We start from the raw sequence: 21,817 nt of genomic DNA, 5'->3' as shown, positions 1-21,817 counted from the left end.
AACGCACCAAAAGGTGGATAAAGCCTATAAAAGGTGGGAGCAGAAGAGGAACCTTTGGTTGGATCCTCCGGGCAGCTTCGAGCCAAGATCCAGATGGACAAGAACTCTGCAGCTGAAGAAGAGCCGGGGCCACAGAGCCGAAGACTGTCCTGCTCATGGGGACCAACCGGTCAGGCCCACAACCTGTGGCTTCACATCGCACTTCTCTCCTCAGCTGGGTTCAGACCCCAAAGACAAAGATGAAGACAAAGAAGAAGAACTGGTGCCTTCCTTCCATGAGGTCGGCTCGTCTACATCTCAACGGACCAGAAAGATCGTGAGACAAGATGAAGGGAGATTCAGAGCCGCAAGACAAGAAGCTGAGGAACGCTACACACAGGAAGAAGTCACCCTAAGACCCAAGTCAGTACTCTTCCTGCCAGCACCAAGTCCTGTGTGACCTCACCATCCATGCAGAGACAGAAGCTCATCAGACCTACAGAGATCCTGCCTTCATCGATCAACTTCCTCCTCCTGCTGCAGCACCTTCATCATCATCAGGCCAGTTCTGGGGTCCGAAACGCCAAACTCTGTCCGTCTCTCTCAAAGGTTCCCTCTTTAGTTCTCAGTGTCAGCAGTAGGGAAAGATAGACTAGATGATTTGATTATTTCTGCTGTACTGACCCTGGCAAAACTGTCTTACTAATAAAATATGAAGCATAAAATCTAAAAGATGTTGTGGACATTCAGTTAATGAGTCGCCTCAAAGTTCTTTGATGGTTGTGAAACAGCTCTGATGTTTGATTCTGGAGAGGAAAAGATGGAAAATGTTTTATCGTTTGCTTTTAGCCCAAAACTAAATGTGAAACATCATCCTTGGGACTCACTGAGTCACTAAAACCAACCTGGTTCAGTAACAAGAGCAAGTTGTAATAAAGAGAAGGAGCGTTAACAGGTGTTAACAGGTGAGCTCTGTGAAACTAGTTGGCTGCAGGCTGATCAGTCTGGATAATTCACAGGGGGAAGAAGGGAGGGACGCCTGGATGGAGGCCGTCAGGAACCAGGCGAGTCGTTCTGGACACCAGCTTTAAACAGAGTTTATCCAGTTCTGGATAAATCCCAGCAGATTTAGGAAACTCAATTCACCCGTTAGACGGAGAGCTGGTAGCATCTCCTCTCTCAGAGGGGGCAGGAGAGAGAGAGATAGTAGAGAGAGAAGGGGGGGGGGGATGTTGCGCAACAACACCATATTAACACCAGTTTATGTGCTACCATTAGTAAAAATCCTATTGTTAGCATATTAGCTAATGAAAATCTCATCATTCCTTGAAATTTCTTAAAGCACTGTTGTTTTAAAGCTACGCAGTGTGAAAAATGACAGTCTTTTTACACCATGATGTGTGATTTATTGATGGTAGCTAAAAGGCATGAAAATAGGAAGATTTTGTTTTCCAAAAGCTGGTTCTGTTAACGTATCCATTAACAACCATAAAACACAGAAAATACGATTCCAGCTTCAACAAGGAGCTGAAATATTCTGCAAGAACAAAACATTTTGAAGACTAAATGTATTTACTGTAATGTTTCATTTTAAGACCTTATAAAATAATGAATTATTTTGTTCAAATATTTGCATCAAAAGTTTATTTGATAATTTGCACTAAAAAATATGATCCACAGAAATAAATGGGTAAAAAAATATGAATGGAGTTATTTGTGGGAAGTGTTTCTGGAGTTTGTCCTGAATTTGTTTGGAAGTGGTTCCTGTTTGGATCATGAGCCGCTTCCAGACAGCGCCTCCAGCAGGTCGTTCCTGGGTATTTTCCTGAGAACCTCCTTGGTTTTCTCCACAGCCTGCTGGGTGAAGGTCTGCAGCATCAGATCCACCAGGTCCATGGCTTCTGCGTTCTCCAGCTGACCGGCTGTGATGCTCAGCGGAGCGGCTCCTCCGTCTGCTCTGCAGCCAAACACCTCAACGTCCTTCAGGAAAAACCGGAACCTTTTCAGTTCCTGCTGCCTCAGATCTCCAATCACTGCCAGGAGCTTCTCTCTATCCGAGCGCAGGGATGCCGTCTGGCAACATGGAAACAAAGTTTATGAAATTAAATCAGTTTTATTGCATCTCTAATTAAATAGCATCTTTATTTATTTTGTAGAGTGGGAGGGTTTTTCCCCTGACTGAGCAAACAACAATGACGGAAGCAGGAGGAATGTTAATGACAACAAAATAAACTTAAAAGTGGAACAAAACTTAATGCATCTGAAAGAAAGTTATAAATCCTCATCAGGAAACAAGACGAGACAGAAACAGTGAAACGAATTAAAATCTGAGCAGGGAGAGCAGAAACCTGCAGGCACAGCCCATTAAGTTACAACCACTAAACTAGTTTATTTAACTGGGATCTTAACTCTGAGTAATTTAATACCACATGAGAGGCAAAGGCAGAAAAATGAAAACAAAAGCAGTGATCAGTAAATTCAATATAAACTAAAAAAACCTGAAGGTCTGACAAACATTTATCCAAAAATGAAATCAGGATAAAGACTCACTTTTTGCGTGAGAGGAGACGGATGTTCATCCACATGATGTTTCACTGAGGACAAAAAAACAGAAACCGTTACTATTAAAACAATAATCAGTAACTAATTTTGGTATAATATATAAAAGAGACGTTACCATTGTGTGAATAAGTGACTCCAGTAGCTCCACCTGCAGCTGAAATGAGAAGAAATGTTTGTTACATTTTTTTCTCTCCTTCATTGAAACTAAAAACTCCAGAATATTGATTCATTTTTTACCAATTAGAAATTAATCTAAAACCTAAAATGCTGTTTATCTGCAGAAATGAAGGATTTAATCTTTTACCTTCTCTGTCCTCAGTGTTTTGGTATTCATCTGAAATTCAAACAGAGAAAATAAACATTTACAGGATTATTTTAGCAGAGTATGAAGGTGATGTATGAGAGTCAGTGTGGCTGTTTTAGCGACCTTTTCGAAGTGCGCAGCTCCACACTGGGTTGGGCTGCTTTGCTTGTGAGAGTTTCATCTGGAAGTCTGTGTCTGGATTTTTAATGTACACTTCGAAGAAATTTGGCCTTGTGGGGTCATACCTGAGCTTTAGTCTCTGTTCACACAGGAAAGGAGGGAAGGATTGAGTTTATTGAGTTAAAACCTCTGTGATATTGAAGATTTGAGTCTCATAAGGACTCCCTCTCATTTACGCTCACTAGAGAGAGAGCAGCAATCACACAATGCAGTAACAGAATCACAGTGGCTGGTTCAAGAAGTGATGATCGAACATCTTTCTGCCCTGAGTTAATGGTAAGTCTGTAGATTAGAATAATGTAAGTACAATAAATATGACTGGAGTTACATCACTTAGCAGCTTTACAATGTTTTTTTTTATCTCATATTCTTATGAATGGTTTGTATGTATGCAAGCAACAGACTTCTTTATAATTTCTTCTAATCTAATCTAACATATATGATGACCAGCTTATCAATGCATTTGATCAGCAGCTTATCAATGCATTTGATCAGCAGCTCCAGGCTGATGCTTCTTTTCTTAAACCTCACAAAAGCAGAAATGGTTTCCTGACGGTTTTAGCTTCACCTTCGTTTAGTAAATTATGTGGAATCTGCTGTTTCTGTTTGAAGATTATTTTACGGTTCACAGACAAAATTAGATTTAACAAACAGCTGCACATTATAAAGACCAGATATTATGATCAATAAAATGTATTGTTTCTGGAGAACGGAGGATGAGTGTGGTGTTTGGTTATATAACCTGTCAGTGCTGATTTTGCTCCATCCTCCTGTCTGCAAGACACTGGCCTAATTAAAGTAAGATATTGATTGCTCATAAATGTTTTATAACACCCACTTAAAACAGATGAGCCAACAGATCAGGTTGTAGCTGCTGCATCCTTCCACTGCTGGTCTGAAATACAGGATTCATATCAACATAAACTTTACCGTATCGTATTAAACATCACAGACGTGGAATCGTACCTCAGGACAAACTTCAGCCGTTTCCAGATCTGCTGTCAGGACGAAGTCATCAGACATTTTCAGAGGCATGTCTGGATCTGGCTTTCGGATGACTTTGTATCCATAAGATTTTTCCCTTTGGTCCATTTCCTTCAAGCAAACACAATCAACAACTCAAGTTTATTATTTATTTATCATAAAAATCATAATAAAAACTTAGATTATCTTAGCAGACAAGCAGATTACCAGTTACAGATTAAAACAGAATAATCTTAATTTCAGCAGCATCATTCTGCTCTCCAGGACTGGAAATGTTTCTCAAACAGCTAGAGGTTGTGATTCTTCTAAGTGAGTCAGATGGTTTGGAATAAGTTCATTAAAAGCCAGTAAAATATTTACTATGACTCCGGACATATCAGCACGTTGTATGAATTACAGACTTCAACAATATTATTTAAATTTACAAACTATTTGTCAGTAATTTGGGCGTAAAAATATGATAGTCTAATTTAATTCTGAAGATGCAAGAACCAAATAGGACCAGCAGGGGGAGTGCCTAACACTGTTTCACTCAGTTCAGCAGAAAGACACTGAAATGTTTAGTTCTGGCCAACAAACATGCAAAAAGCATTGGATGTGTTCTGATCCAGGTCCAGGCTGGTCCTGCCGTGTAAACGGACCCAAATAAGAAAAGATTTTCAGATCTCAGCTAAACTGGTGACTCTGGGCTCGTCTTGTGTCCCGTTTAAGGACTGACGGCCTGGGAAAACTGAGGGTCTAACGTTTGTTTGTGCTAGAGTCAGGACCTGAGGGTCAGCTACACTCATTAAGTTAAGGCAGAGAGAAGCAGGACCGGCCCAAGACATAAGCAAGCTAAGCGGTTGCCTAGGGCGCCCATGCTACAAGAGGGCTCCAAAGAGCACCAAACTACCATAAAAGATGATAGAATTAAAATAATAACCTATAAAAATACTGATCATTATATTTAAGGAGGCCTCACTGAAGACAGCGGTCAACATGAATGTTTTGAGTAAAGGAGCGGTTGCAGCCGGATTCAGCAGATAATCGTTTGGCAAGAAGTTCCTGAGCCCTTGACATGAAAGATTGTGAAGCTGTATAACTTGTTTTTGTTTAATCGTACATGGACATGTGTTCCAGAAGATATGCTGTGTAACTCTGAATCACGTTGCAGCTGCATGATCTATTTTCCTTAGAGAAGCAACGTGCATTGTGGGTAGGGCATTCCCTGTTTCGATAAAATGAGGGGCCTCGGCAGGACGTATTTTCAGAGCGGGAAGAGATTGTAACTGGAGTACGTCTCTGTCCGTTCTCCTCACGAGTAGAAAGAATCCAACTCTCTTGTCTTTTCCTTGTGTCTGAATTTGATGTTCTAGGTGCATAAACCTGACAAAAGACAAATATACATTTATTTTAAAAACATTGAATATTGCAAACTAAATTCTATTACACATGGAAAAACTAGTTCTGTATTGTTTTTTATAAATAATAATGATTCATCTCTTCCTACTGATGGCTGCTGCCACTGTTGGGGAAATATAAGATATTAAATTTAGTGTTTATCAACTGATGTTACTTTCAAAACATCAAAATAAAATGGCACACATAAATACTACTATGCATTTCAAAAAAAGTTGTTTAAATTCGTTACTCCTGTAAGGTTGAAATCAAAAGTAATAGTGGCACTGGTATAATGTATGCAAATTACAAATTATGCTAATGATAGTCTGTGTGTTACACACATAGAGTTTCTTAGGAATGATAAATCATTTGGTGTTGACATGTTGACATGGGCCACCAGGAGCAGAACCGGTACCACTCAAAAACAGCTGCTCAGGGCCCCAAGAAGGCTTGGACCGGCCCTGGAGAGAAGGTCAACTGTTGTCATTTTAAGGCTGTAAAGGGAGAGTCGTATTAATTATGTCTCTACTAACTTGGCTGAACCGAACTTGATGTGACTTTGCTTCTGACTGTGGCTGATGGTCTGTAAGACCCGGTACCAGCATTACAGTTTGGACAGAGAAAAGAAATGAAAAGGAGAGAAGAGGAAAATCATGCACTGTTTAGCCACAGCTAGCTGGTAGCTCCCAGCTAACAATGTTAGCCATCGACAGCCTTTGCATGAGGTTAGAAATGTTGCATTTTAATAACTGAGTAAGAATATTTTGGAGTTTAGCAAAACGAGTTAGACAGAAATATGAGCTATTACAGTAAATTGCTGTACTTTGTATCTTTTTTCATATCTGTGCACTACAATAGTTTATAAGTCGACTATACAGAAATTCTGACCCATTTTTGTATGAAAACTCCTTCTACCATAAGCCCGGCATTATTTACCTGCTGTAAGGCCGGGTCGCGTGGGATGAGGTAAACATGCAGCGTGAGGAAAGCCGTGTTGGTCCGATAGAGCAACATGTTGCAGTAGACTTTCACAGGAAAGCCGACTCTCATCAGAACCGCCCTCGGAGAGAAAACGGGTTCAGTTAGTTTGACGTGTGACGGTGAGACCTCAGAGACTTTCTCCACAGCGTCTCCACAGTCGTCCATGTGGAGGACGGCAAACTGCTCCAAAGGTTCAGGGACGTCATCTGAAGGAAACACAAAGAGGAGGAAAAGTTTTGGGTCAATGATGTTAAAAGGTTTGGTACCATCATGTTCTCCTACCGACACAGATCCAGTGAGGCAGGAACACCTCCGCCATCCTCCCAGTAATCAGACCGATGTCCAGTATAGGACCAGCAGGCCGGTATCCTCTGCTCTCCATCCTGTCCATGAGTTCGTCCCAGGAGCAGAACCGGTACCTAAAGACGACCCGTTCTGAACAGAACCAGCGCAGACCGGAGACGCTGCACTCAAAGTGTCCAGCTTCACTCTGGAGGCTGAAATAACGTTTCAATAAAACAAGAAAACAATGTGATGGTTTCTATTTTTAACAAATTCTGACAAATGTTTTTTCTTTAGAAATTTCTGAATTATCTGCATGTAGAAGAAATTTTTAGTTTAGTTTCCTTTAATTTAAATGGCCTCATAGTCTAATATGTTAGATTTATCTGTGCCTCCAAATTGTTCATATTAGGGAGTGTGTGTATGTACAGAGCTCCCGTCTGTGTTTGTGACTGACTGGGTTTACTGGTGTTGTACTGGGAGGAACATTATTGTTCACCTGTAAGCTGGAGCCTCGTCTGGGTCTGCAGTTTTCATCTCAGGTTCAACTTTAGTCCAGCTGCTGGAGTCCTGATGAGGAGAACAATCAGTTTTACAAACCAGCCAAGATGTTAATAAAATAAAATTTATTATCATTTCATAATAAAATAATGAAATGAGAAAATCAAACATAAAATCTACCTTTTGGGAATTGACTGGTTCTGCTTGTTTAAGTCGAATTTCCATTGGAATCCCTTTTTTGAGAAACACAATATTTTATTTAAAGTTTAGAAATCATTCTTTGTAATAAATCTGAACATCTGCCAACTTTATTCTCAAGACTTCATGAATGCACAAAATACAGCAAAGCAAATTTTAAACAATTAAATCAATTCTTACACCTTCATAGCCACAGAACCATTTATTGAAGGTCAACAAGATTTTTTTGTTATTATCTGGCTGTAACAAAGATGCTCCATAAAGACTGAGATACTGAAATAAATTGGATATAAAAAGTTTTAGATGATTTCTTTTTGTCACGTTATGAAAACTTTGTGAATTTGTTTTATTTACAGTCCGCTCGTTCTTCTTCTGACACTTTGCAGTATTCAAACCAGAAGAGGTCATGAAAAGGTCAGGGGAAGAACCAGGGTCAAACAGCAGTGAATACACTGATTTACAATCATACAATGATAAATCAGTTTTATCTAATACAACATGTTAACGAGATCCCAGTCGGTTCCGAATAGATCCTCTAGTATAGTTAGAGGATAAAATAGATGAAAAAATAGGAGGAACAGAATGTATTCTAGTTATCCTGGAGGAATATCTGTCTACAGGTGCCAGAAGTTAGTCGGTTCAAATCATTACATAACTAATATTTATATTCCAAGACTACACAGAACTACAACCCTTCAAGCAGGTTTTGCTTTATGCCATGAATGTTTCAGCAGGTGAAGAGAAAAGCTATTTATTGGACAGCCTGATATTCCTGTTTGCCAGAGCGATCAGTATAAATCTGATCAAGGTTTTCTTTTGATGGGATCAGAAAGAAAATAGTTTTCAAGGTTTGTATGAAATTAAAAGCTTTTGCTTCGAGTTCATTTCTGTTATTCTGAACAGAAGTAAATCCTTTCTCTAAAAAGAGCTGAGGTAGATGAGGAGGAGATGTATCAGTTTCTCTCATGGAGCCGTTTCAGTTTCAAGCCAACTGTGGATATTAAAAAGACAATGGAAATATTTCACAGCTCCTACCTTTGGATGTGACCTCCAGCGGGTTCTGGTCCAGATCAGTCATGTCTGTTAAAACCTGTCTGGCTATCTCAACTGACCGCTGACCAAACTCCTTCACCATCAGAACCACCAGAGTCCATGTGTTGTCCTCCTGGTCTAGCTGGAAATCTGGAATTTGCTTTAGGCCCCAATCAAAGCATGTGAACTGAAGAAGTGACTGAAATTTCACTAACTTCCTCCAGTTCAACTTATGAAGAATCTCAAAAAGATCCTGATGAACATCTGCTGTGGTTGTTTTCTGAAACAAGAATTAAAATCAGATTTTTAGCTTATTTAAGTTTGGATCTAATTAATATTGCAGCAGTTTGCCAACAGCAGAACTTTAACTGTAGCCACACTGGTATTTCTTTTAAACATGTAAAAAATGTTTTAAAATTATTACTGTTGTTAAATTCATGATTTATAATTATAAATGGTTAGAAGTTACATTTAAGCTGAATTCACTGAACTAAATCTTTGTTGAATAAAATCACACTTACTGGTTTCAGAAATAAATCTCCTCCATCCACCAATAATTCCCCTGAGGAAAAAAATATATAAAAACGAACAAAACAGAATTTGATCAAACTCCAACAAATAAAAAAGATCCAGAATATACAGTGGAACAAAACATTTCATGAAGCAACAAATGATGAATGAATAGATGAATTATAGAAATTTAAGATATTGAGCGCTTTGCATTTAATAAATATTGGATACAATAGAAAAGTAAAACTTAATGATTGGTGCAGAAACATTTGTTGGCTTTCAGCTTCTATGCACCACAAATCTGGAACAAACATCCACAAAACTGCAAAACAGCTGAAACACTGAGTTAGTTTTAAACCAAGACTAAAAGCCCAGGTTTAGAGTTACTTTGGAACCGTAATAAACCGAATATTGACCAACATGTTAGATGAGTATTGATGATCTTGGTCATGTATGTTACTGGTTTCTCAAAGACTAAATGTTTGATTTTATGATGCAAAAATCTTTGAACTGACTTGTTACTGAAATGTGCTATTCAAATAAACAAACTGATTGATTGATTGATTGATTGATTGATTGATTGATTGATTGATTGATTGATTGATTGATTGATTGATTGATTGATTGATTGATTGATTGATGGATGGTTGGCTGGGATTGTTCCCTTCTTGTTCTCTGTTTATTTGCTCTCGTCGTATTATGAGGTAGGCAGTTGGTATTAATGATCAAACATGCAGACAAGCAGAAACACGTCAACAACTTTGACATTAGCAGAAAAGTTTCTCACCAGTTTCTTGAAGATTCTCAGCCAAATCTTTTCTGTTTATTTTAATCAGAAGATCTTTGATCATCTTCACCGACTGCTGGCCAAACTCCATCATCATCACATCAACAAGTTCTGCTCTCTGTGTTATGAAGTCAAATCTTCTTAAAAACTTTGATAAACTTCCTTTAAACTTTCCCAAAAATTCCTCCTGGGTTAATTTGTCCAGAGTTTCCAGGAGTTGCTGTCTAGCAGCTGCCATCGTCGCCACCTGAAACATTCAGTTCATTACAGAGAAAGCTGCTTCATTCAGGGGAAAATCACAAACATGGCGGCTAAGATTCATCACATTAGTAAACTGCAGCTTATTTCCTCAGAGCCAAACTATGAAATTAAATGATAGAGGTTAGAAATGATCTTTGTTTTAAACTCTTTCACCTGAAGGACATGAAATAAACTCCTGATGTCTCTTTACTCACTTTGTGGATCAGAGCAGAACGATGTCGACCTGCAGAAGGTTTCTCTGAGGAGGAAACAGGAAGGAGAAAAGTTTCACATCTGACCATCGTTTCTTGGTGCAACATAATACGATGTGATCCAAACCATGCAGAGAAACATCACAACACTGTTATCAGCCATTTTGAGAAGTTTGAGATGTTTTAGTCTGAAATGTTGAACCTTTAGGTCCTGAGCTTCTGTCTGACAGCTTCTTTATCAGACCATCCTTCTTCATCTCCTTTAAAGCATCCAGGGTCTTCTTCACTGACTGGTGGAAATAAGTCAGAACAAAACCCACCACAATGTATCGCACATTTGGGAAAGCCCAAAACGGCATGAATCTACTGTCATGGTGAAATTTCCTGTTTGTGATTTCCAGGAACCTCCTGATCTCTCGCCAACGAAGCTGACCCAGAGTTTCCAGCAGCAGCTCCGTCACAAACTCCAACTTTTCCACCTGGTGAATAAAAACTCATCATCTCTCAGGATGAAACACATCAGAGCTCTTTTCATGAAACCAGGAGTTTCTTCTTCATGTGCAGCAACCAAAAGCTGATTTAGCTCTAGAAGAAACAAACTCCTCAGGATAAAGATTACATTTATTCAATAAAAACTGACATAACTCACTTTCTGGACATAAGCAGAGTTCAGCTTCAAGGAAAGTTTCTCTGAGGAGAAAAGATGAAACATTAATCAGTTATCACAGATTCTGCTTTAAAATCATTTTATTCTGGACCAATCAGAAAACAGAGACTAACTGATCCAGCTTGAAGCTCTGATAGATGTTTGAGTTTCATCAGATGTTAAAGATCCAATCATCTGGTACCTTTAGATGTTGAGCTGGTCTCAGGCAGCCTCAGCGCCAGATCAGTTCTGTTCAGGTCCAACAGAACCTCCCTGATTACATCCACTGATTGTTTACCACATTTATTAACCAGATGTTCCACCATTCTGGTTCTGTCTGTATCATCCAGCTCATGCCATGATATTAGTGGAATATTTCTCTGGAAGTTTGTGAACTGCACTAACAGTTTTAGCTCCATGAATTCAGGTTCATTTAAATCCTCCAGAGTTTCCAGAAGAACGTCTCTAGCAGCTGCCATGGTCGCCACCTTGGAGATTCAAGAACATTTTCAGGACGTTTCTTCACAGAGAGACGAGAATAATCATAATAATTATCTTCTGCTGTCCACTGATCTGGAAAATCAAGATTCACTCACTTTATGGATCAGATCAGATTGTTTTCCCAACGGCATCTCTGAGTAAAACAAATGAAAATATGAGCATGAAATATATAAAAAGTACATCAACAGGTAGATCTTATTCAGGATCAAGTCCAGAAGAGTTGGTGATCTCTGCACAGATGATCCGTCTGTCTGTCTGTCTGTCTGTCTGTCTGGTTTAACTCTGTTTCTCTCATAGATGCAGCAGCTGCCACTAACTGTGCTGTCTAACATGATGAAGCCCAACATTCTGGTTCATCATTAACTCACCTTCCTAACTGTGATCACACTGCTGATCTCACTTTGTTAAAGTAAAAATGAGGATATAGAACATGTGAAGAACCGTGTGTGACTGATTTCTAAATCTCCAGTTTTTACCTCTGGAGGCTGAGCTGCTGCTGAGCCTCTGGACCAAATCCATCCTGTTGATTCTCTCTAAAACATCTCTGGTCACCATTATAGACTCTTTTCTATGAGTCTGAATAATGAAAATCACAACATCCTGCAGGTCTTTACTTTCCATCCATATTGGCTGCTTCTCCAGGTCTTCATGTCTAAAAGATCCAAACATCTTCCTTGGATAACTCGTCTCCTGCAGCCTGTACTGATGTCTGGACAAAAACCTCCTGTAGACAGAGTCTCTCAGGAATCTTTTAAACTCCTGAACCTCATCATCACTCAGATCCTTCAGTGTTTCCAACAGCAGGTTAAAATCACGGCTCAGTTTTTCTATCTAGGAGAATCGAAGGAAATAAAAACAAAATGGAAAAAATATTTTCATAGATTAGTTTTAGGTAGCTATGGATAAATTACACAGGTTGAAAACTGCATTGTTGATCATCTAAAGGAAAGTTTTCTATTATAATCTGGATTTACACTGTATTTCTAAGAAATATTTAATCTTTTAAATAGAATTTTATTTAGTTTTTTTAAGAAAATAAAATTCCCTCAAAATTTGCTGCGACCAAACAAGAACCAAGCATCTGTATTTTACCTGGACTTTATTTAAAGTTTACTTAATTAATTTGTGTTTCAGATAACTTATCATCAGTCAATGTTGACCTCTGCAGTCACATCCTGCAGCCTTACTTACCCTCTGGTCCAGTGAAGGATGTTCTTCAGCAACAGAAAGTTCATGTGAGAAGAAAAAGAGAAAAATCCTGATTAGCAAAAGTTTTTTCACCTGGACTGAAAATATTTAACCACAAAGTTTCACCATTTTAATGTAATTTAATGTATTTTTAACAATCTCTCATTGGTCTACATGCTGGTGAGGCAGCATAATGTCAACCATTTTTCATACAACAATTTCTGGCTTTTTCAGTCACCTGAAGGTGATTATTGATCAATATGAACAAAATCATCTTGACTCATAACAAAGAGGAAATGCTACATTAAACACAGCAGTAAGGAGATGCATGTTGGTTCCAGACCATCAAGATTCAGATTATAGTGCAGCCGGCCCAATCCCACACCTTAATCCAACAGAAAAACAAAAAATCAGAAGCCATGGAGAGTTTTCCAATCATCCTGGGATCAATATCTGTTCACAGCCGTCACAAGTTCCTCAACTTGAGTCGTTTCACAACCAACAACTAATGATTGAGAGATAACCTTTCATGAAATGTTCAATTTCAATGTTTTAGTTGGTGAAGAAAATGTTAGCCTGGCTATTTATTGAACAGTCTGACATTCACTTCTCAACACTTTCTGCAGAGTGGAGATAAATCTGATACACTTTTATTGTTTTTCTTTGGATTAAAATAGAAAATGCTGTTTGTGAAACTCTTATGGAAATAATATTGTAATGAATCACTGCTGCTATTCTGAACACAACTATAAATCTAAAAGAGTTGAGAGATGTTTGGGTTTCCCTCATGGTTCTGTTGCTCTTCAGATCCAACATTGCAGCAGGAGATGAATGGAAAATGCAGCCTAAAACGTTAATAAGGAATATTATGCATTAATAGAGCTCCTACCTTGTGATTTAAACCTGCTCTCCAGATCAATCACGTCCATTAAAACCTCTCTGGCCATCTGGACTGACTGCTGACCAAACTCCTTCACCATCAGATCCACCAGTCTCTGTGTCGAGGTCGCCTCTTCTAGACTGGACTCTGGTATCTGTGGAAGACTTTTCTCAAAGCAGGTGAACCGAAGAAATGACTTGAATCTCAGCAAAGGCTTCCTGCTCAACTTTTGAAGAATCTCAGAAAGATTCTGATGAACATCTGATTCTGATGGTTCCTGAAACTACAGGAAATAAAAGAAGCTTTATTTAGTTTACCTGTAATGCCTGATTCTCAATAATAATGGAGCAGATTCCATGTCTTAAACAGAAAATTATGTTTATGATACAACAGAATTATTAAAGTCACGATAAGGCCCAGAGATCATGTATTCATACTATAGGATGATTTTTATTTTATCCTGCTGGTCGTTCACAAACAAAGTTTGTACTAAACTGGAGTCAGTTTATCAGCTTGTTTCCTGAAATAACTGCAGTAAAAACAGGCAAAGTGATCTGGTGTCACTTCATCCAACAGGACAAAAGATGAACTAAACCTTCACTGTTAGGACAAAGGAGCTTCAGACTGATGAAGACCACAGGAATCTGGAGATTCATAAAGATATTAATTTATGTCCTGTGAGCTGCAGGACTTTAAATAGGCCACAACTGTTTTATTTAAACAAAACACAAAGTGTCAAGAACCAAGTTACAGTAATTGCTTCTGGTAATTTTAGGATAAATGGTTAAAAAAGGAGAAAGACTATAAGTTATATTTAAGAATTATTCCACTAAACTAAATCTGTTCATCAGTCACACTTACATCGTCTTCGTTCCCTGAGGATTCACCTGAGGAAAAATACATACAAAATAATTAAAACTGATTTTACTCAAAACACAGCAAATAATTATAAAGATTGAAAAATATTGTGGAGAAAATATTTTGTAGAGCAAGAAAAAAAACTAATACAAACTGTAATAGTCTGACAGAAAAGTTTCTCACCAGTTTCTTGAAGATTCTCAGCCAAATCTTTTCTGTTTATTTTAATCAGAAGATCTTTGATCATCTTCACCGACTGCTGGCCAAACTCCACCATCATCTTATCAACAAGTTCTGCTCTCTGTGTTATGAACATCAATCTTGGTGAAAACTTTGATAAACTTCCTCTAAACTTTCCCAAAAATTCCTCCTGGGTTAATTTGTCCAGAGTTTCCAGGAGTTGCTGTCTAGCAGCTGCCATCGTCGCCACCTGAAACATTCAGTTCATTACAGAGAAAGCTGCTTCATTCAGGGGAAAATCACAAACATGGCGGCTAAGATTCATCACATTAGTAAACTGCAGCTTATTTCCTCAGAGCCAAACTATGAAATTAAATGATAGAGGTTAGAAATGATCTTTGTTTTAAACTCTTTCACCTGAAGGACATGAAATAAACTCCTGATGTCTCTTTACTCACTTTGTGGATCAGAGCAGAACGATGTCGACCTGCAGAAGGTTTCTCTGAGGAGGAAACAGGAAGGAGAAAAGTTTCACATCTGACCATCGTTTCTTGGTGCAACATAATACGATGTGATCCAAACCATGCAGAGAAACATCACAACACTGTTATCAGCCATTTTGAGAAGTTTGAGATGTTTTAGTCTGAAATGTTGAACCTTTAGGTCCTGAGCTTCTGTCTGACAGCTTCTTTATCAGACCATCCTTCTTCATCTCCTTTAAAGCATCCAGGGTCTTCTTCACTGACTGGTGGAAATAAGTCAGAACAAAACCCACCACAATGTATCGCACATTTGGGAAAGCCCAAAACGGCATGAATCTACTGTCATGGTGAAATTCCATGTTTGTGATTTCCAGGAACCTGCAGATCTCTCGCCAACGAAGCTGACCCAGAGTTTCCAGCAGCAGCTCCGTCACAAACTCCAACTTTTCCACCTGGTGAATAAAAACTCATCATCTCTCAGGATGAAACACATCAGAGCTCTTTTCATGAAACCAGGAGTTTCTTCTTCATGTGCAGCAACCAAAAGCTGATTTAGCTCTAGAAGAAACAAACTCCTCAGGATAAAGATTACATTTATTCAATAAAAACTGACATAACTCACTTTCTGGACATAAGCAGAGTTCAGCTTCAAGGAAAGTTTCTCTGAGGAGAAAAGATGAAACATTAATCAGTTATCACAGATTCTGCTTTAAAATCATTTTATTCTGGACCAATCAGAAAACAGAGACTAACTGATCCAGCTTGAAGCTCTGATAGATGTTTGAGTTTCATCAGATGTTAAAGATCCAATCATCTGGTACCTTTAGATGTTGAGCTGGTCTCAGGCAGCCTCAGCGCCAGATCAGTTCTGTTCAGGTCCAACAGAACCTCCCTGATTACATCCACTGATTGTTTACCACATTTATCAACCAGATGTTCCACCATTCTGGTTCTGTCTGCATAATAAAGTTCATCCCATGATATTAGTGGAATATTTCTCTGGAAGTTTGTGAACTGCAGTAACAGTTTTAGCTCCATGAATTCAGGTTCATTTAAATCCTCCAGAGTTTCCAGAAGAACGTCTTTAGCAGCTGCCATGGTCGCCACCTTGGAGATTCAAGAACATTTTCAGGACGTTTCTTCACAGAGAGACGAGAATAATCATAATAATTATCTTCTGCTGTCCACTGATCTGGAAAATCAAGATTCACTCACTTTATGGATCAGATCAGATTGTTTTCCCAACGGCATCTCTGAGTAAAACAAATGAAAATATGAGCATGAAATATATAAAAAGTACATCAACAGGTAGATCTTATTCAGGATCAAGTCCAGAAGAGTTGGTGATCTCTGCACAGATGATCCGTCCGTCTGTCTGTCTGTCTGTCTGTCTGTCTGTCTGTCTTTCTGGTTTAACTCTGTTTCTCTCATAGATGCAGCAGCTGCCACTAACTGTGCTGTCTAACATGATGAAGCCCAACATTCTGGTTCATCATTAACTCACCTTCCTAACTGTGATCACACTGCTGATCTCACTTTGTTAAAGTAAAAATGAGGATATAGAACATGTTAAGAACCGTGTGTGACTGATTTCTAAATCTCCAGTTTTTACCTCTGGAGGCTGAGCTGCTGCTGAGCCTCTGGACCAAATCCATCCTGTTGATTCTCTCTAAAACATCTCTGGTCACCATTATAGACTCTTTTCTATGAGTCTGAATAATGAAAATCACAACATCCTGCAGGTCTTTACTTTCCATCCATATTGGCTGCTTCTCCAGGTCTTCATGTCTAAAAGATCCAAACATCTTCCTTGGATAACTCGTCTCCTGCAGCCTGTACTGATGTCTGGACAAAAACCTCCTGCAGACAGAGTCTCTCAGGAATCTTTTAAACTCCTGAACCTCATCATCACTCAGATCCTTCAGTGTTTCCAACAGCAGGTAAAAATCACGGCTCAGTTTTTCTACCTGTGAGAGTCAGAGAAAAAAAAACTGTGAAAAAATATGTAGCTATGTGTTTCTAGATAAATACGGATGAAAAGTTCATGACATAAATCCTGATTATATAAATGACAGTTTTCTATTTTATGATCCATATTATGCTAAGAAACATTAATCTGGATTTTATTTGGTTTCTTTCAACTTTTCTAAGAAAACAAAATTTCCCTCAACATCTAATGCAACCAAACCTGAACCAAGCACCTGGATTTTTACATATAATTTATTTGAATGATTAATAAATTTGTGTCTAAGATAATTTCACATGGTCCGAGTATCAGATGATCTCTGCAGTCACATCCTGCAGCCGTACTTACCCTCTGGTCCAGTGAAGGATGTTCTTCACCAACAGAAAGTTTATCTGACAAGAAAAATAGAAACATTCAGATTAGCAGAAGTTTTATTATTCGGACTGTAAAATTTTAACCACAAAGTTTCACAACAGCAACAAAACTTTTCCAACATGTTTTCATTTATCTTCACAACCTTCACTGATCACAATAAGTTTAATTTCCTCACAAGGTTTCCTGAAACAGATTCAGGAGGAAACATTTCTCTCTCCTCTGTTTCACCTTTTGCTCCTGAGTCAGTAGCTGACAATCGTTCCACCAGATCCAAGCGGTCCATCTTCATCAGAACGGTTCTGACGGCCTCCACACATCCTCCACTGCTCTTCACCATCAGATCAACAACATCCTGAACCTTTGCTGCTTTCAGGTGGCTGGAGGTCACCAAGCTCGGCTCTGCTTCAGCCAAAGTCCTGAACTCTGCAAACTCTTCCAGGCTCAGCTGCTTCAGGGTTTCAGCCAGAAGCTCGCTGGTCTCCATCGTTCCAACCTGGACAATAAAACACTAAAAACTCAACATTAATGCTGCAAACTGGATGTTTCACACAGCATCACAGTCAGTTTCAGTGACACACATTGTTTATGAATCAAAAGTTATTTTAAATTCAACCAAAAACTTTTTTCTTCCTTCTAATATACAAGTGGGAGCGTTTAGAATATAAATTATTTTACATTTTAACTAATAAATGATGTTCAAATCCTTTCTATAGTCTCGCTGCCAAACAAAGTATTTCCTACAGTCCTGGATGAAAACAGACTGACAGCTCTGACCTGGACTTTAAACACACTAAAATATAACTGTCCATCCATCCATCCATCCATCCATCCATCCATCCGTTGTCTTCTGCTTTATCCGGGGTCGGGTCGCAGGGGCAGCAGCTTCAGAAGGGAGGCCCAGACTTCCCTCCCCAGCCTCTTGCTCCAGCTCCTCCGGGGGAATCCCAAGGCCAGCCGAGACACATCGTCCCTCCAGCGTGTCCCGGTTTTCCCCTCCTCCCGGTGGGACCTGAACTCCTCACCAGGGAGGCGTCCAGGAGGCATCCTGACCAGATGCCTGAGCCTCAACTGGCTAAACAAGGCTAAACTTAAAGTATACCAAGTTTAACTTAAGTTGTCCAAAAACATTCATGAAAGTACACTTTAAATTGTGCTTTAATACAATTTAAATACTATTAAAATATACCAAGCACAAAATTAGTTGTTCCAAAATGTCACACTTTAAGTTTACTAATCCTAAGTGAACTTGAAGTATACTCATCATTAGTCTGACTTAAAATATGATGCAGAATGCATCGATAACCAAACTCTTCCTCTGAGTCAAGGCCTTCTGACATTAATTCCCAAACCCAGAAAAGATCCTCTTCTGATTGATAATTGGGTCTGATCTGCCTTCTTAACAATGACTATAAAATACTAGCTCAAATTTTTTCAATGAGGATGAAAAGTGTTCTTAACTTTATAATTGATGAAACTCAAAATGGTTTCACAAACTTTATCAGTTTGTGTCACTATGCTAACAACATCAGGCTGGTGTTGGATCTGACTGACTGCAGATCTGTGCCATGACGACAGCCTTACATTATTTCTAGATTTCAGTAAAGCTTTCGACACCATTGAACATAATTTATTTTTCAAACATTAGAGAAATTTGGTTTTGGCCCTTACTTTTGTGCAGCAATCAAAACCATGTATAAAAATGCAAATTGTTCAGTCGAGCTTCATACCGACACTTCTCCCAGATTTGATCTAAAGCGAGGCGTCGGGTCAGGTTGCCCGGTTCCCCCTGATCTGCTCTCACTTTCAGATTTCATTCAACTCAACCATTTGAAACTATGGCTGATAAAGAGATTAGAATTAGTCAACAATAGCACTTCATTTTTAAAAGATGCTTCTCAGGTTTCTTTAGCAATTAATACAGTTGATAAATGTTCTGGAGCCTCTGGACCTTAACATTAATAAATGTGAACTTTTAGCCCTTAAAAATTGTAACATCCTCCATTTATAATATTCCTGTTAATGAACTCATATGAACTTGGTGGCCTCAATTTTCTTGAGTTTTCAACCTTAAACAATATGTTCAAAATAAACTGGATTAAACAGTTTCTTAAATATTCATCCTCAATCTGGATGAATTTTATACCTAATTATTTATTCTCAAAACTTTATGGCCTTAATTTTATTCTCCTTTCCAACTACAACATTAAAAACTCCCCATAAAGTTTCATCATTTCCACAAACAAATGCTTCTTTGCTGGTCTCTAATTTACAAGCACAATTTTTCGCCCCATCGATATCATATCTGGAACACTGGAGACTTTCTGTACAAACATAAATCTTTATTCTTGGAAAATTGGTTTGAACATGGAATCCTCTTAGTTCAGCAGCTTTTCAGTCCTGATGGCGTCTTAATGTTTTATTCTGAACTTCTAGAAAAGTTTGGTCTTCCCATCCCACCAGAGGAATATGCATTTGTTTTTGATGCTATAATGCTGTTATAATGCTTCTTAAATCCTCTATAATTTCTATTCTGACTCCACAAAGTCTGGATCCTGTTATGTTGGTCAAATCTGTTTTTCCACTAAAAAGAATAACCGTGATGTACGTGTCTTATTCCAGAAGGACATCGTCTCTGTTCCTAATGTTTCTCTTATTGAAATAACTTCACATCAAACCTGAACTGGAAAAAAGTCTGGTGTCTTCTGTCTAAATATTAAATTGTTAATAAGATTAAAGAAGTGTCTTTTAAGGTGATTCATTGTTTTTATCCCCACAAGTTTTTCTTTCAACGATACAAAAAAGACATTAACACAAACTGTTCATTCTGCCAACTCTGTGAAGAAGATCTCTGTAATTTATTCTGGTCATGCCATTTCTCATGTATTTTCTGACAAGATATTTGTACATTTATTTCCCCAAAACACTCTTGATAACTTTTCCCTCACATATGTAAATATGTTGCTTGGATTCTTCTCTTATCCCACTAATAAAAAATTCACACAATATATTAGACCTCTCAAGTATTTAAAAAATAGAAAAGCCATTAAAATTATGACATTAAAAATATATGCATCAATGAATTTATAGGAAAGTTTTGCAAACGGTATCGTTACAAAGTCAGCATTTTTCAACAGGCATTAACGCAGCCACCTAAGTTTTAGAAACATCTGTGCTGCGTATAGATTTCAACCAGTTAATTTAGCCACCAGTTAATCCACAACACCGGAGAGTCCGACCCAACTCTCCAGTTGTTTCAATAGCATATTATAATCAACACTGAGGTCCAACAGAACCACAATTCCTCGTCAGGCATGTTTCTCGGCATAACTTGCTCTGCTTGGTTTTTGGTTTAAATGTTGTGTTTATTTAAACTATTGCGAATAAAAACGTTTAGGACACATTTATCTGTTTTCTTTATGTATATAATCTCTCCTATCAGAGCTCAGTTCACGTCACTGATCAGTCGATACAATAAATTCGCCACACATCCAGAATATGAAACGTTTTCTTTAGATTTTCACTCAATTATTTGTTTTCACCAGCGACAGCAAAGAGTTCAAGCTAGGAAATGCAAGTTGTAGAACCGACTTAAAGACTTAAAGCAAAAAGAACAACTTCATGTTTAACTAAATTTTACCTGCTGTTGCTCGTTTGAAATTAATCCAATTGACCCATAAAGTTACAGTGAATCCTTCATAGTTTCCTCTTTAAGCAGCTGATGAACCCGCGGCTGCAGATTGAGGAACAGGGCGGAGTGAGAGGTCTGACCGCAGCTTCCTGGACTGAGTCCTTTTCCTTCCTTCGACATGTCAGTAAAGTCAGTTTACAGTTTAATATTTGAAAACCATCAGTTTCCTGGTGAGCCAAACACTGACACTCAACCTGAACATCAGGTTACTGGAGATTTTTATTGAGCAAAACTTATAGATTGTTCTTCAAGAACGTCCAAATAATGAAAGCTATTAACTGTGAAAGGATATTATTATGTTTCTTTTATTTGTCATATTTTAATATTTGCTTATTGATAAAACCTGTATATTTTAAAAATCATTTTCTGTAATATTAACCTTTATGATGTCAACATTCACCACTAAAATGTGATCACAGTGAAACAGAACCAACAGTAAAAACGTTCTGCTGACTCAGAGGATCATGTTTTGGTGATATTTAATGTCAGCTGAACTGAATGTTTGTCCTGTAATGATCCAGTTTGACCTTTTAAAGGTCAACTTGTTTTGTTCTGTAAACTTCTGCTGGTTTGCTGAAAGAGTCCAGAAGAACCAAGTTTACATTTCCATAAATCACGTTGGCAGCAACTGTCTGCAAGCGTCCAGCTTCCTGTGACACGTATCCCATAGTGCACTGGGGTGACATCGTTAAATTACTGAATGGGCCAATGAGTAGTTTCCATCCTGCAGCTGGACTTCCTGATTTCTGAAGGACACTTTGAGGTCATCTCTCCATCTTCTGCTGCTGTTCAGGTTTCCTGTAACACAAACATCCAGTTTCTGTAGAACCTTTTTACTCTCTGAATGTTTAAATGCTGACATTATGTTGTGAATGAAACATTTCCGTTACTCACCATTAAAACGAGCTGCCTGTCATCCTC

General features: G+C 38.4%; 1 protein-coding gene across 9 annotated transcripts; it reads right to left on the bottom strand.

Annotated features, from left to right (window-relative positions):
• Positions 1–1,603: 1,603 nt before the first annotated feature.
• LOC116717785 (uncharacterized) lies at positions 1,604–20,971 on the bottom strand. 9 transcript variants are annotated; one of them, XM_032559389.1, is made up of 32 exons: positions 20,846–20,971; positions 17,437–17,701; positions 17,182–17,225; positions 16,480–16,834; positions 16,083–16,120; positions 15,689–15,974; positions 15,490–15,530; positions 15,043–15,319; positions 14,844–14,887; positions 14,389–14,635; positions 14,209–14,234; positions 13,357–13,630; positions 12,471–12,514; positions 11,756–12,110; positions 11,375–11,412; positions 10,981–11,266; positions 10,782–10,822; positions 10,335–10,611; positions 10,136–10,179; positions 9,681–9,927; positions 8,905–8,945; positions 8,387–8,663; positions 7,334–7,386; positions 7,152–7,222; positions 6,653–6,867; positions 6,326–6,576; positions 3,992–4,120; positions 2,969–3,104; positions 2,846–2,875; positions 2,657–2,695; positions 2,530–2,573; positions 1,604–2,052 (listed from the first exon to the last, which is right to left on the bottom strand). In XM_032559389.1, exons 2-32 carry the CDS (start codon positions 17,690–17,692, stop codon positions 1,753–1,755), a joined length of 4,806 nt encoding a protein of 1,601 aa, XP_032415280.1. In that variant the 5' UTR covers positions 17,693–17,701; positions 20,846–20,971; the 3' UTR covers positions 1,604–1,752. The 9 variants fall into 9 exon arrangements, 7 of the variants coding, with proteins under 7 accessions (XP_032415280.1, XP_032415281.1, XP_032415282.1 ...); XM_032559390.1 differs by having other exon boundaries at positions 12,471–12,493; XM_032559391.1 differs by having other exon boundaries at positions 1,911–2,052; positions 2,526–2,573.
• Between the last annotated feature and the right edge of the window lie 846 nt (positions 20,972–21,817).

This window comes from Xiphophorus hellerii, chromosome 3 (genome assembly GCF_003331165.1).
Source record: "Xiphophorus hellerii strain 12219 chromosome 3, Xiphophorus_hellerii-4.1, whole genome shotgun sequence".
In the NCBI taxonomy this organism is placed as follows: Eukaryota; Metazoa; Chordata; class Actinopteri; order Cyprinodontiformes; family Poeciliidae; genus Xiphophorus; species Xiphophorus hellerii.
The sequence above is the reverse complement of the archived record's forward strand: the minus strand, read 5'-3'. Positions and strand labels throughout refer to the sequence as shown.

Coding starts and splice junctions, on each gene's coding strand:
- LOC116717785 (XM_032559389.1), bottom strand. CDS start 17,692: ATGGAGACCAGCGAGCTTCTGGCTGAAACCCTGAAGCAGCTGAGCCTG. Junction 12,111..12,470: donor ATCCTTCACTGGACCAGAGG/GTAAGTAAGGCT, acceptor CGATTCTCCTAG/ATAGAAAAACTGAGCCGTGA. Junction 10,180..10,334: donor CAGAAGCTCAGGACCTAAAG/GTTCAACATTTC, acceptor TTTCCTCCTCAG/AGAAACCTTCTGCAGGTCGA.